The sequence below is a fragment of the Hemiscyllium ocellatum genome, chromosome 21 (genome assembly GCF_020745735.1).
Source record: "Hemiscyllium ocellatum isolate sHemOce1 chromosome 21, sHemOce1.pat.X.cur, whole genome shotgun sequence".
NCBI classification, from domain to species: Eukaryota; Metazoa; Chordata; class Chondrichthyes; order Orectolobiformes; family Hemiscylliidae; genus Hemiscyllium; species Hemiscyllium ocellatum.
The window spans coordinates 36,899,497-36,916,256 of NC_083421.1; the positions used below are offsets into that span (position 1 = coordinate 36,899,497).

The 16,760-nt window shown below is 38.7% G+C and overlaps 1 protein-coding gene across 1 annotated transcript in view; it reads right to left on the minus strand.

Annotated features, from left to right (window-relative positions):
- Positions 1-14,538, minus strand: part of cacna1ba (calcium channel, voltage-dependent, N type, alpha 1B subunit, a) — a 600,961-nt gene extending 586,423 nt beyond the window's left edge. Inside the window, exons 1-3 of the mRNA XM_060841327.1 lie at positions 14,273-14,538; positions 12,755-12,860; positions 6,870-7,009 (exon numbers count right to left, since the gene is read on the minus strand). Of these exons, the coding sequence (XP_060697310.1) occupies positions 6,870-7,009; positions 12,755-12,860; positions 14,273-14,538 (512 nt within the window). The remainder of the gene's footprint in view (positions 1-6,869; positions 7,010-12,754; positions 12,861-14,272) is intronic.
- Positions 14,539-16,760: the final 2,222 nt, after the last annotated feature.

The window sequence follows — 16,760 nt, forward strand, 5'->3', positions numbered from 1 at the left end:
CCTACCCACTCAGCAGGATATCGACTTCCTTTTGTCTGCCATGTCCTGGACAAATGTCAGTATCTATGTAGGGCTGCTCCAGACTGACAGTGCTTGTCTGAAAAATGGCCCAAGCACAAGGGATGCCATTATTTCGACAGATATCGCTGAGTGGCAAATTGCTCCAGGAATGGTGTATGGTAAGATGGGGCAGAAATCAAATGCGAAAGAAGCCATAGGAATGTGGTAGGTGTTAAATGGGGCAAGTTTGGTAAGATATGGGTGGAAAACTCACCAGGTCTCGTATGAACAAATACTTAAAAAAAGAATTCACACAACCTAGATTTAGCTGAAAAGATGTAACATTTAGCCCTATATGACAGATCCAACAGTTTTACATTTTAATCCATTATTAATGAATAAGTAAGTGCCTCTTAAAAGCTTCATTTGCACCGTAGCTGTAAATTTAGCCTTGTTCCCAGTTGCTAATTTATTGTTGTTTCACATTAAACTGCACAGTATTAACAGTGTGAAATAATTTCTTCCAAATTACATCAAAGGAGAATCAATCACCACCTGATGACTTTTTGAAACCCCGTGCAATAGAGGTAGGGTTAGTGCAGGTTGGAATAAATATAATGTAGCTCTATTCATGAAGGACTGAGTAATTGTTCTGGATTTGGCTCCTAGGTTTCTAACTACACACCTTTGATTATACTATGAGAGGTTTACAATCATACAAGCTTCCTAAATATTGGATTCCCAGTCATTATATTGTGCTGTGAATGACTGTGAGTTTATTATATTTTACTGCAATCAATAATATTTCCACACGTAGTTCATAGATAATTGACTACACATCATCGGTTTCCTCCATGATATTAGCTTTCATTATTTACTATGAATGTTGAATCTCCCACACACAATATTCTATGTTTACAATTGACTTTCAAAGAAATTTCATTCTTGGTGGAAACCATATTGGGATCAATATGTTGGTGTTCATACTGCTCATGAACATAATGCAATAGTTCTCATCTGATTTCACAAGTACAAGTGACCCAGTAGCTCTACCCTTATCCACCAAGAAGTCTGAAACAGATATCACTTGTGCTTTCTTGAACTACTGTTTTAGTCATGAAATACAGCTAGCAGCTTTTAAATGAAGCACACAATTCCCAATTTTCTATTAACTGTTTTTACTTCCCAATATTGTGAAGCAAGAGTCTCAGAGAAATAATAGAAATGATGTAAAGGTTTCTACAATGCACACTGACTATTAAAGAAGGGAAAATATTTTGGGGGCGTTTCTTGCTGAATTTTCTTCCTTCCAAGTAGTTTATCATTCAATTCACATCACACCTCTTCTGCTGGTCCAAACTAAATATATGGTTCAGTAACAGTAAATTATGTATAAGAACCCACATCCTAATGCATTGCACCACTAGACTGCCTAGCTTCCTAACAGCATATTGAAAATATAGATCTGAAAGACAGGAAATGGACAGATTCCTGAAATGAGTTATGATTATCAGAATAAGGTAGAATGTGAGACTAATCGGTTTTTGGAGGTTTGGATAAGGAATCAAACAAACAAAATCCTAACAATATTATGAAAATTATGAAAAATTCAGTGTTTTCCTGTTCAACTGCATTTTATATTCAAATCAATTGCTTCTATTGAGGGCAATGCAAATTCACCCAATATCTCCCAATAATAGTTTCTCTCTTTCCTGCCTCAAGCGCAGTTCCACAGGCAATACAACAGTATTTCAGAAGATTCGAGGTGCTGCATTTTGGGAAAGCAAATCTTAACAGGACTTATACACTTAATGGTAAGGTCCTAGGGAGTGTTGCTAAACAAAGAGACCTTGGAGTGCAAGTTCATAGCTCCTTGAAAGTGGAATCACAGGCAGATAGGATAGCGAAGAAGGCGTTTGGTATGCTTTCCTTTGTTGGTCAGTGTATTGAGTACAGGAGTTGGGAGGTCATGTTGCAGCTGTACAGGACATTGGTTAGGCCACTGTTGGAGTATTGCGTGCAATTCTGGTCTCCTTCCTATCGGAAAGATGTTGTGAAACTTGAAAGGGTTCAGAAAAGATTTACAAGGATGCTGCCAGGGTTGGAGAATCTGAGCTACAGGGAGAGGCTGAACAGACTGGAACTGTTTTCCCTGGAGCATCGGAGGCTGAGGGATGACTTTATAGAGGTTTACAAAATTATGTGGGGCATACGTAGGATAAATAGATAAAGTCTTTTCCCTGGGGTTGGGGAGTCTAGAACTAGAGAGCATAGGTTTAGGGTGAGAGGGGAAAGATATAAAAGAGACTTAAGAGGCAACCTTTTCACGCAGAAGGTAGTATGTGTATGGAATGAGCTGCCAGAGGATGTGGTGGAGTCTGGTACAATTGCAACATTTAAGAAGCATTTGGATGGGTAGATGAATAGGAAGGGTTTAGAGGGTTATGGGCCGGGTGCTGGCAGGTGGGACTAGATTGGGTTGGGATAGCTAGTTGGCATGGACGGGTTGGACCGAAGGGCCTGTTTCCATGCTGTACATCTCTATTTGACAACTCAGTTGGCTTGATGTTTGATCTGCAATACAGCCTGAGGCCAACAGTGTAAGTTCAATTCTTACATTGGCTGTGGTTGCCATGAAGGACTTGCTTTCTTAAGCTCTCCTCTCTCCTGACGTGTGGCATTAATCTTCCGCCAGTTTCCTCTTTCTAATGGTTCAGAAGGTTAGTGATAATTTCAGCCATTGCTTTTGTATGTGACTCAGGAAGCCAATTGTCTCACAAAAACAAGCACAATGTATCTTTTAAAAGATTAGAAATAAAAATGCACAGATTGATTCAAACAATCAAATATACATCTAAAGCCCCACAGGCCAGAGCTTCCATCAGATCAACCCCCTCACTAATATCGCTCAGACTCTTGAGCATAAGCTGAACCACCAATATGTTGCAGACTGTCTACATGACAAAACATCTTTACAGATGTAATTGTGTTTGGGATTTCAACATCAAAATGCACATTAATAAGGAGTCAGGTGTGTTGCTGCCAAATTTGCAGAAGCTATAATAGCAAACACTTAGGAGAGGACCGTATGGTGGTGCAGTGGTTAGCACTGCTGCCTTATAGTGTCAGGGACCCAGGTTCAATTCCACTCTCAGGCAACTGTTTGCTCTGGTTTCTTTCCACAATCCAAAGATGTGGATTGTGTGAGCCAGGTGGATTAGCCATGGGTAATATGGGAGGATGTTCATTAATGGGTCAGTGCAGGCTAAATAGCCTACTTCCACACTATAGGGATTCTAAGAAACAAGGCAGCAAATTGTAAGATCAAACAGAACCTGAGTTTTTGTGACAGCAAGTGCTCATCTCTAGTTATAAATTGGCAAAACAGAAAATTTCCAATATATTTAATGTGCAAGTTGCTGTTAAAATAGCCTCAGTTCCAAAAAAAAGTAAAATTGGGCTCAAAATATTAATTCTGTTTCTCTCTCCACAGATGCTGCCTGACCTGCTGAGTTTCTCCAGCACTTGCTGTTTTTATTGCATCCACAATACTTTCCAACTGCACCGTCACACAGAATAATATTCTGCATATTTGAAAAAGAGTCCAAAAGAGTGAGAAAGTGATTTTGTCTGAAGTTATCTCAGAAATGGGATGTCGAAGGAAGAGGGGAACTTCTCCATTATTGTGTTTCCAGATTAGTTTTAGATTCTACAGAAGAAGTGACCAATTTTGCCAAACATTATTTTGAAACCAAAAGCATGTGATTCATAAAATATTAACAAATTCACAGCATTAAAAAATTGTTCTATTAATTGGTGTTTAATGAAAATGAACAATTCAAATGTAGTATTCAACCATTGAATATGAAAAGAAAGCAACAAACCAAGCCCTGGGTCTATCAGATTTTCTACAGTCATTCAGTGAGATATCGATCTTTATCTAAGGCTAAAATACTAAATTTACTTTCCCAATTAGCACATTCGTGTACCGGATCTACATAATGCATCTGTCACCAGTGGCCAGAATGCAAAGCCATTCCTGAAAGATTCTGTCAGTTTAGCTAGTGTCCAATTGGATAAATGGATTTCACACATCTAATTGGACACCTGCTTCCACTTTTAAAAAAATTTTCCAGTAGCAGTGCATTGAAAAAATCTGTTTAAGCTTTGAGTACACGAAAACCAATCAGAGTTACTGCCTTCTATCAACAATGAATTTGGGGGTGGGAGGAAAAAGCAGTTCAATAGATTCAGCTGATCCGAGCAAGGTATCTGTCAGAATTGTATCATGTATCAGTTGCTGAGGTTTCTTTATTAACCATTAACACATTTGCAGAGTGCACGTATTCAATTTTCACTGCAGGGCATCACACATCATTTGTGTGTTTTAAGACAAATCGAAGCAAAAATACATTTCTCTCTTCTTCAGGAAAATAAATTGTTGCTTAAATTAAACTAAATGAACAGCTAATGTAAACAATTTAAAGACAGTTTTATTGAAATTCTTCAGCAGATTCTTTGTGTTGAGCTCATAGATTAGAATACTCAATTGTTTAAGACAATAAAAATAATATGTTTTATTGAAATATGTCTCATTCTAAATTCATTGAATCACAATGATCATTTATTGTGACTTGTTAAAGCGATTCAAGTGCTAAGTTTAGTTCATTAAAAAGAAAAAGAATTAGAAAGAAGTGAGATGTCGACTGTAAGGACAGATTGTCAAGGCTGCAGCGACAGTCCAACTCACTGAGCTTTTAAACATTGACAGCACTGGATGACAGTGATTGTTTTTCAAATGCAATGGATATTGTCATAAACAAAAAAAAAGCTAGTTACTCATTGTCCATATTATGCATTATTCTCCCTCACTAAAGATAAATGTGGGCCATTTTGTGAAATTAATTTGAGAGATAAAGCTCCAGCCATCATTGAGAGTATTCTCTGCTCAACATCTAATTGTTATTAATATATCTAGTTAGATTTTAAGCTTTTAAATTCTTCTAAAGGATATGGGTGGCACAGGTGTGGCCAGTATTTATTTCCTTAATTATCCTTGAACTGAATGATTTACTCAACCATTTTGAAAGTCGCATTGCTCTGGATCTGGAGTCACAGGTCACAGGCAGCAGGTAAAGGCAGCAAATTTCCTTCCCTGAAGGACATTAGTGAATCAAATGAATCTTTAAAATTATCTATAATAGTTAAATGGCCACTTGATAAGAGTGCACAATTTCAAAATTTTTGTGAGTTGAATTTAAAATCCATGGCTGCCATGCCAATTAGTAGTCTAGTGACATGACCACTATGCCACCGTTCTCCACAAATCTAATGGAAAGCAATATTTTAAGAATGTACTCAAACTGCCATGAAACTATCATGCCAGAATGAACAGTTCTTTTAAGTGTGGGTGCAGGTAGGCTAATGAACTGAGCACTAACTGGGACACGCCCCAAAATCACAACCAGAACTATGAAATTTGAAATATCCAGCGTCCATTGTAGCATGTCATTTTGAAATGCACCATTCTAAATCAATCACAAGTTTAGAAGACAATTGCAGAGTACTTGAAGCAAAGTTCCAAGGTATTAAGCAACTAAGGTCTGAAAATGTGATGGGTTGGTATTGACAGTTCAATAAGGTTTTCGAAATCATATCTGCTGCTATATTTATCTTCAGTGTACAAATTTTAATGTGTATGCCTTATCATTATATTTATTTATCAGCAGTAGACCCTGAAATGTTTCAGAACTATTCATTGCAGTTAAAGTACATTGCACAGTGCGTCCCAATTTGTGAAAGTGTCACATTGAACAAAATGTAACAAAATGCATTACAAAATGCATAGTGAATGAGCAACTGGCTGCGGAATGTATGTGACTTAAATCGAAATAATTTTCTTTGATTGGGGTATCTTGCTTCCTTTTAATTCTTTTCTGACCTTTTGAAATGTTTCATTTAACACTTAATTTTCCAATCCTCACACGTACTGCTCAAAACTTTTAACAGATGATCTTAATACAATAGTGCATAGGTACTGCATTCTAGTATGTATCAAAAATCTACTTTGTCAATATTTGATCATTAAACTACACTACATCAAGCAATCTAAAGCCTTATTGCAAACCACCTTCTTTTCTATCATCAAGTAATCCATTTTAAGTTAGAAAACTTTGATTCTTCAATTTTGATGTAACATTATCATTTTCATACAAGAAAGCATAGGTGAACAGCCACAATCTAAGCAATAACTAGGAATGCAATGCTATAGCCGATGGAACATGCTCCTAGATCAAAAAATACAGTACACTATATTTTTGCATTCTTTTGAAGTAATTTTGAGGGCAGGTTCAGAAATTTGAAGTCATTTCCACACAAGCTCAATTTTGCCATTACACCACAGTAAAAAATATGTTGCATTAGCCACCTGTGGATGAGTACACAGCAGAACCTCCATTAGCATCCATTAATATGAAGGGGCCCCATAGTAGATTATTAATAACTGGCACATAATTGAAAATGTCCCAGTCTTAATATTGTGTATTATAATATTGCAATGTTTTAGGCACTAAGGCAAAGATTAATATGCACATACAAACAGCTCAATATTATTCATTAAATAAAAGAGATTAAATAAAAACAAACAAACCAGTGCCATGAAATATCCTGAGAACCAATGAGATGATATTTGAGCTAACAGAAATGTAGATGATGGAATTCCATTGCATCGTCTACAACAAATCCCCCTAGCATAGCAATGAACCTTCTAGTTTCAAAATGGCTCACATTTCAAAATTTCATCTGGTAAACACTTGGAATCAGTTATTATAACAATTGTACTATCAGTGTGATATTTTCCAACAACTTACCCTGTGAGAACCACCACAAAATCCATCACGTTCCAGCCATTTCGTAGGTAAGAACCTTTATGAAAAGCGAATCCAAGAGCAATAATTTTGATGCCAGCTTCAAAGCAAAATATTCCAATGAAATAAGGCTCAGTGTCATCCTGTAAAAATAATATACAGCAAAGAGAAAGGTCAACTTATCTGTTGACAATAACATTATTCAAATTATTTGGTCAACAGCCAAAAATAGGTTTCACAATTTATACTAAATATTCTTTTTATTATAATTAATTAGAATGTTTTTGTGTTGTCTAATTACCAGCTCAAGCTTGTTTTCCTGGAAAGGTGAAATATGGAAAACAGAGTTCAGATTAATTATAAAATGGTCACCATTAAATATAACTGAAGTCATACATGAAACAGATGTTACAGTTGACAATAATAGAAAATAACATTGGGAGACTTTTATCAAAATCGCAGTGGTAGCACTACCTCTTTTGCAATGGAGACTCAAAGCTATTATAGTCAAAGTCTTACGAATGATTTGGTTCCCTGAATCTCGTTGGTCAGATTCAATTTTCAGTCTAAGTGATTAGTTCTCAGTTCTACTGACAATATGAATGTTACAACTGCTGGTAATTCCCCTCAGCCAATGAGATAAATAGCCAGTACCCAAGCTTTTGAACACTATCCAAAACTGGGAAATGAACAAGCGAGGATGTTAGCGGAAGACTGAAATAGATTCAATTGTGCTGTCATCCATATTGCAACACTCAGCCAATGCAATATCCATGTCTACATCCAAAGATTTCAACCAGGTTAAAGTAGCTGTATCCAGCTGAGAATTAGTACCTTTAAGACAGTAGAGATGAAAATTCGGTTATAGTAACATTTAAAAAAACACAATTGTTTGGTGGCCATTAAACCCATGTATTAGGATTCAGCACAGCAGTCTATTTAGGCTTGCGCTATATGTTTTCAAATGTATTTTTTGTTATAACATTAAAAAGACATCTGGCTGGGTGTATGAATAGGAAGGGTGTAGAGAGATTTGAACCAAATGCTGATAAATGGGACTAAGTCAGGTTGGGATGCCTAATCAGTGCAGAAATTTCCTATATCATACTTGTAATATCACAAAGAGACTTTGCTAAGTACATCTAAGAGTTAATAGGCAAGTGTGAGCAGAAATTAAAAATGGAAAGTGAATTACAGTTTCAAAAACAGAACATATTGATAAACAATACTGAAAAACAGTCATGATTTGGAAATGCCGGTGTTGGACTGGAGTGTACAAAGTTAAAAAATCACACAACACCAGGTTATAGTCCAACCACTTGATGAAGGAGCAGCACTCTGAAGACTAGTGCTTCCAAATAAACCTGTTGGACTATAACCTGGTATTGTTTATCTGAAAAACAGGTTCTCAACACCCTGTTCCTTCTAACATTGCTTCAATTTCCCCTCCTCAATTTTTCAATTCAATTGTCTTCTCTTTTATCGATCCTTCAAGATTAACAACATTCTGCAGCTGAGGGCTTGCCAGACAATCCAAAACATGCTTCACTTTCCTAGCGTCATCTCTTGGGGGGGGGCACAAGAGTGATCCAAGTCTTTCAATGTTATCACTTACCTTGTAGGGATGTACTTGGTGCATGTTTTAAACTGTCAATGGCTCTCTCGAGTACATAAACAAATTATGGAAATATCAGGCATTAACTGATCTGCTAATATACCTACAAATCAAAATATTACACTATGAACACAATGCCACAGAATTATTTGAAAGCTGCAAGGCTACAAATGAGTACATTTTAGTGGTGTAGAGGCGCATTTTAATGCAATCATAGGATCCTGGAATTTTCACTTCAGTCATTGGGTAAATGCAATTTGAATTCAGAGTAAGGACCTAGCAGAATGATAATTCGTTGGTGAGAAGCTTTACTTTGCACCCCTCTGGTGTCAAATCAGACTTTCACACCCAGTTGTAGTCCTTAATGTTTGCATTAACACAAAGGCAAAGATGACTTGCATTAATGCAAAACTTGCTGTGGGAATGAGTTGGAGATGCTGGTGTTGGACTGGGGTGTACAAAGTTAAAAATCACACAACACCAGGTTATAGTCTAACAGGTTTAACTGGGAGCACACTAGAAGGAGAGACGCTTCAAAGGCTAGTGTGCTTCCAATTAAACCTGTTGGACTAAAACCTGGTGTTGTGTGATTTTTAACTTTGCTGTGGGAATGCATCCTTAATGTAAGACATCTCCAATGAATCATTTTTGTTTAAAAGTTGACTTTTACCTCCAGTTTTGTTCAGAGTTTCATACAGGAGGATAAACAGGATCAGATTCCTAACATTTTTCAGGAAGATTAATTAAACTTCCCCAAGAAGTTTGAACCATGTTACAAGGATATATCAGATTGAAGCCAAATAATTCTACATAGAAAATGTGGCACTTATATATTGAATTTAGAAATTCCATGTTTTGGAAGAAAATATCTACTTATGAGCTTTACAAGGCATATTTCATGATAAACAAAAACAGAAAGTGCATAAAGTATTCCAAAGGTCAGACAGCAGCCTGGGAGAGAGAAACAGTGTTTCATATTGAAGATCTAATAACAAATAAGCTGAGAGTTTCTAGCTTTTTTTTTGTTTTGTATTTCTATCATTTCACATTACTTCGTTTTGTTTCACGACAAATAGATTGTTAGATGCTTAACAAAGGAACTACCACTATATTTCAGGATTTGTGCTTAAGGACAGCACCAGCTGTTGTGACAAAAAGGTAAGCATAACTGGACTGCTACAGTTCTTGCTGATGATTCTTTCTTAAACCATCATGCTACTTCTGGGTTTGCTTCCAATAAAACTGTGGAATCATGAATTATTCATAAGTTGATGTGCAGTGAAAAGATTTGTTTTTGAAAACAATGGAATGCAGATTTTTTTTCAGAGTCCTTTACACATCCTATTAATTTAAAGAAGTTGACTTTTAGCAGGGCCTTTATTTGGCTAAATGGTATGATGTTGCCAGTTACTATGTGTAAAATACATCACAAGATACTATGTATGTTTTTGCTGTACATTTGGCAGAAACATCTTAAGGCCAAGGTTTATACTTTGAATTGTATGGCAAATAACATTTTCAAAATTAACAATTTTGTTATTCGAAAAGCCTTTCCTTCAATAAAAACATGAAGGAATCAGAGTGGCACAAGAAAGCATTACAGCTAGCAAGAGGCACTTCTACTGGGTGCAGAGGTGAATGGTGAAAACACAGAGCATCCTTTATTCAACACTGCTGCTCAGTCAAGCCATGGAGTAAAAACATTGCCAGGACAATGTCAGGTAGGATTAGCTTTGCCATGATGATGCAAAATATCCATCCTACTAACTACCCATTTCATGCTCTGGACACAAGCCATCTGTACACATTCTGACAGAAGTACAAGGCTGGGGCAGACTATTGTTGCAAGTGAAAATACTTCAATAAAAGTGAATGCAAACAGAAGAAAACAGTTCTTCAATTACTTCACCATCCAGAAATACCAAATTCATCAATTAAGTTTCAAACAATGATTAATTTCCTTTCTACAATCTGTGAACTAACAGGCATGAGATGAAGTACACAATTTCATCTTGAGATACCTTTCTTGAAATACTTAATGTGAATCATAACTTAGCTCACTTGGTTATGCCAAATGACACATGAAAATTGTAAAATATTTTGCTATTAAAGTTTTTCTAAGAGTTAATAAGTAATTTCAGCTGTGCATAAAATGGAACTAATGTTGTATTCAGTATAATCAGTAATTTATTTTTCAATAATGTAGGTTTAATTCTAATTAATTTATCTGGCAATAATCACTTAGTACTTCCTGTGCCTTTGCTATGAAAAGTAATCAATAAGCCATTTGATGTCCTCTGATTAAACTACAGTATATAGAGGTGAGCTCCATCCACCTTAGTAGAACAGTATGTCAAGGAATTATAGACTTGGTTGATAAACTCCATTCAGACAAATTTCAAAAAAACTCATTTCAAATGTTTTATAAATCAGTTTAAATGGTTACTGTCTGAGGCACATTAATCAAGAGTTTGCACAAATAAACAAGCTGATATTTCAACTCTTCCCATTTATAGTATTAATAAATATTCTGATATTCTTGTTGCTGATATTCATGAAATTAGGTGTGCAAAATAATTTAACACCAGATTTTCCTCCTCTTCATTTCTTCCATTGATGATATTGAGTTATGCTGGAGTACAGTTCCACAAGATGGTATCTCAGCCAATAGTGCATTCTTCATTGTTTAGCCTGATACTAGACAAGATAATGTATTAGAATGTGGGTATATACCAACGTCAACCATGTTCTCACCAGTTTCCATACATGTGCTTTTTCCAGCAAATACCTAGGAATTAGAAACAAGAATCCTGGTCCTCCTCCTCTAACCAAAGCACTCTAAAGTTCTTCACTTTTAGCTAACAGAACACATACTGGGGCTGACACTTTATAGATGGAATGGGCCAATTATACACCACCTTTGCCAAACAAGTCATTAGGGAGCATAAGTTTTATTTTAAAACCATCTATAGTGTTAAAGGTTGATTATGAAATTGATTAACCTCTGTAAAAGAAAATGATACTTCATGTGTAATTTGTGCTTTAGTAAATAATTAGATTACAGTTACTGGAGAGATGGATATTTTGATTGACTCAGAACAACTATAAAACCTTTGAATAAATATGTCTCAAGCAGAGATCCTTAGTTTCTGTCAAATTAACATGGCAATAATTAAATCTAACATTTGCATTTGTATGAAGGTTGTAGTTGATCTTCACCTTTGTAGCACTAAGTTCTACTTTGATCAACAGCAACATATGACAAGAGCTATACTTTTAGAAAAACAAATTGGTGCCTTCTCATTCTTAATTGCTCAATTAAAGCACAATTATGCATCTCAGTGAATAATGTGCCATAGGTTAGATTCTAACCAGGTTAGATTCCATTGTATGGAATAGTTTTTTAAGTCACATTTCCTACAGTCGTGCAATAATAAAAATCTTCGAATTGGCAATGCAGAAATAGGCATTATTTGAAATCAATTTGAGAATTGGGGCCTGGTTACTCAGTATAATCAATTCAGAAATTTTGTAAGCCAATTGAGCAATGTGTCACCAAAATATCAATTCTTAACTTTCAAAAGAAACCACTTTTTTTTTATTATTGTTATTTTCATGTGATTTGAGCTTTCCATAAACTATTGAACATTGCTCCAGAATCAGGAAGGAAATATTTTTTCCGACTTGTTGCTTACGTGATGAAAGCATCAGAGTAGTTCACTATTTTCACATGCTTGATGTGATTGTGTCTCAAATTACAAACGCTTGTTTTTTTTCACAAATGGCTTATTGTATTTTCTGTGCAAACTGCCATCTTCTGCCTAAAGTGGTTACTCATAAATATTAGGTAATCTTCCAGGTGCACCTCTTTTAACTTAAATTGAGACAAAAGATAAAGTCTTTATAGTTTGAATCTGATACAACTTAGAACACTGAAACCCACATCTCCTCACAACCTTATAAAACTTCAAATCAACATGTTTCTATTTTATAGTTGGATTCACAGGAAAACGTTTTAAGAAATTGTTCTTACTCTGACAGAAGTAGAGAGAGACAAACAACAGTATGGACCAGTTTGGCAAAATGGTTCGGTTCTGAGCTGAAAGTCATATGCAATTCTAGATAAGTGTTTGAAATTATGGAGGAATCAAAAGTAAAGTGAAGTTTATGTAAATGTCCAACCTCTAGGTTTCTTCTCTTAGAGTAGGAAGTACTTTGTGCAACTCAGCTGACGCTGTCTCCTGAAAAAAATTAACCAGCATCCAGTACTCACCAGTCTCTCCGACATGGGCGTTTTATCTCCATCGGGAAGGTGCTGTTCCAAAGCTAAAACGATGCAGTTTGCAATAATGGTCGCTAATATCATGTATTCAAATGGAGTAAGTGATGTTAAGGAAATGAACTTTCATAACCGTACTGATGTTGAATTTGTCTTGTAAAAATACACTGTTTAACTTATTAAAATGCGTGGCTTTAACATGTAACTGTTCGGTACCTTCCACTAATTCTGACACTGAGCATACGGAAACCTTCAGAAATTAACTCCAAAAGAATCCCAATAAATCTACCGCTGTTATCGCCTTTCTCCACACTGATCATGTGAGGTTGAATTGAGGAAATAGTAGCGCTGTGAAGAGATTACAAACTTGGCCAACACAGGTGTTCCCTCGGTAAACATGCCTCTTCAAAGGGCCAAATGGAATTGGGGGGCGGGGGAACATTGGTTGACTCGAAGTTTGGGGTCAATTCAGGTAAAAGTGCCTTTTTGGGAGACAAGCCATTTCGAAGAACATATGCGTCTTCACCATGATAGGAAGCAACTTGTTCCTGTTAAATTTCGTTTTCTGTAAAACATTACCCTGTGTTAGTGCAAACCTTAACCAGGGGAAATCGATAAAATCTGGCCATTGTAGTAAGTGTTTGACAGAAGATCTTTCACTCATTCTCTCTATCTCTGTCACTCTCTCTCACACACACACACACACACACACACACAATAATTGGTCTGCGTTCACAAATGACTCCCTCGCCACCTCTCACAATATGGGTTTTGTTTTGCCACCTCCAGCCGGGTCTGCCTGGAAGCGTGGGCGCAGCTTCAGCACCTTGGACAGCACCACTGCGGAGTGAACAGCGCCTCCGCTCGAGCACCATTTTACAGCGGATGTCACCGGCAGCAACCAGGCAACTTTTTCCTCCCTCCCGCCCCCCTTTACAACCCGGCCAGGGCAACAGAGGGAGAGTTTCTCTCCAAATTCGCCGTCTCTCTCAGGAAACATCTTGAAGAACATGTTGCACCCCTTTGAGGCCCCTATTACACAAGTTAACAAAAGGAGGGATTGAGCGAAACTGATTGTTGCAAATGTTCGAAGGGATTGGTGGGATATTTACAGACAGCGGGAAATGCAGTCTTGCCTTACCGAAATATTTGCCAGCTGTCGTTCGGATTGAACGGGGTCCAATCTATTGATGAGGAGTGGGTTCAATGTCTGAAATCGCTTTGGGCTTCAGCACGTTGGGGAAAATGAATATGTATCTGTCAGATAACCCCGTGAGTCAGACACAATGTGGCTGAGGGCGAGATTTGCTGCTCTCACATAGAATCAGTGGGGACTGGGATAACATGTGAATGAGAAAAAATAGCCTCCTTGGAGACAGCACACGCGCACACACACACACACACACACAAAACAGTGGGATTAACCTTCTCCAATAACCAGTGTTCCTCAGCATCCCCCCACCTTAACCTGGATGTCTCGGCTCATTTGCTAAATACAAAATAAAAGGATATGGCCACTCGATTATTCTTTTGGCGTATTTCCGTATGATATTGTCCTCACTGAATATAAAAAGTGATCTGTTGACTGTGAAACAGTTCTGGCGGACGGGGATGGGGTTGTAAAGAGCCATAGTCCGAGCTCTTTGAGCCATGGACTTGGAGCCGTACATCCCTCTCTGGGCGGCCTGAGGTCCCCCTTGACGGCTCGCCCCTCTCCCCCCGCCGCCCGGACCTCCGCCTCCATACCGAGCTGACACGTCGTCTCCGAAGCGAGCCATTCTGGAAAAGTAAACCACACGTTAAAATCCCACCTCAGATTAAGCACGGGAGGAAGACGCATCACCAACGCACGGGTCTCCTCTTCCTGGGGTCGCGGGCTGTGTACATCGGGATTGGGGAGGAGGTGGGTGTGGAGGTCAGGGGGGTTGGTGGAAAGGAGACGAGATGGCGCTCTCTCGGCAAATTTTTAAAAATCTTCTGGCGAATTTAGACGGGGCCAAGGGAAATACTCGGTCTCATTCCCATAAGTTCCAGAGAGGATTCAGCAAACATCCAATGCAACAATTGAGCAATCCGACATCGCCCCTTCCACACGTCTGTCTGTCTCTCTCTCTCTCTTTCTCTTCTCTCTCTTCCTCTCACTTTCTTTCAGGTGGATATTGGAGAACAGGGGCCGCCACGAACACACAAGCAACTGTCAATTTCCAGATGCTGAAAGTGACAAGATTTGCCAATTTCAAGTCCCTTATAGAAACCTACCCATGTGATTCCTGGCAGCCAATCAGCAAGAACACTCCACCCTTTTATTCATTTCCAAATCATTCCCACTAGTGGGATGGGTTGCATCATTTCTTTTGCTGCCTCTTGTAAAGAGAGTGGGGTGGGGGTTGAGGGTAGGGGCTGGGAGAGAGGGAGGCTGGAGTCAAGAATAGTTCCCTGGCACGTTCTGCCAATGCTGGAGCGGGCACTCCAGGCAATTTGCTTGCTGGTGGGTGAGATGCCTGAGAAAGAGAAGCCGGCAACCAACAAGGAACAAAGCAAGCCCGACAAAGACAGGCGTGTCCAGCGTGCACCCGCAGCGTGCACTTTCTCTCTCTCTCACACACACACACACAAGGGAACGGTAACACCTTCACGCTGCTAGCCCGGCCTGCTACATAAAACTTTTCACATATTCTCTGCCATTCCAACTTAACTCGCCCGAGTGAGACCTCCCCCCTCAACTCGCCCCCCGACCCAATCTCCAAAGGGTGGTTTCTCAGCACCTCTTTCTCTCTTTAATAGAGCAAGCAAATTATTGCCCTTTCCAATTATCTTCTTCCCAGTCTTAACCATTCGATTGGTCCCAGAATGGTCCTGTCATTAACCTCAACCCGAGCTCCTCCAATTTTTAAATCAACAGGTTTCCAATATATAGATTATCTGCTGAAGGCGAGGTCTTTTTTTCTGTCTCTCTCTCTCTCTCTGTTTTGCAGCCGAGGTAACAAACTGAGAAGCATCCAGAGAGACAGACGCCCATGTAACTTCGACGTGGACTGGATGGAGCTGTTTGTGGGTAAATCATCCCGGGCGAAATCTAAACTGCACCAAACCTCTTTGATGCCAGTAAATTCAGATTTTTTTTCTTTCATCTAAAATGTCGAATTACTATGTAAATATAGATCAAAAAATTCAAATGTAATGGTTTGATTATAAGCCATTAAAACCAGGCAATAACTAAAAGTGGGGAGCTGTTTTTTGAGGCAGTGGCATTATCCAAGTTCCATCTCAGGATGTAAGAAAAAAAGGAGAAAATGAGGACTGCAGATGCTGGAGATCTGAGCTGGAAAATGTGTTGCTGGAAAAGCGCAGCAGATCAGGCAGCATCCAAGGAGCAGGAGAGTTAGAGAGGGACTCACTGAAATCCTTGTAGAGGGAGGAGGACAGCTTCTTCAAGGAAGGCATCCTTGCAAGAGGATTTGCAGTAGGTTAAAATCAACTAGGAGAAAGTGAGGACTGCAGATGGTGGAGATCAGAGCTGAAGAAGGGCTTATGCCGAAATGTCGATTCTCCTGCTCCTTGGATGCTGCCTGGCCTGCTGCGCTTTTCCAGCAACACATTTTTCAGCCCATCTCAGGATGTGTTGGCCATAGACATGTGTCTTATTATATTTGGGTGGCACGGTGGCACAGTGGTTAGCACTGCTGCCTCACAGCACCAGAGACCCAGGTTTAATTCCCGCCTCAGGCGACTGACTGTGTGGAGTTTGCACATTCTCCCTGTGTCTGCGTGGGTTTCCTCCAGGTGCTCTGGTTTCCTCCCACAGTCCAAAAATGTGCAGGTTAGGTGAATTGGCCACGCTAAATTGCCCGTAGTGTTAAGTACAGGGGTAAATGTCGGGGAATGGGTCTGGGTGGGTGTGCTACGGCGTGTCGGTGTGGACTTGTTGGGCCAAAGGGCCTGTTTCCACACTGTAAGTAATCTATTCTAATCTGATCCAAAAACAGGTTGGTTATAAAAA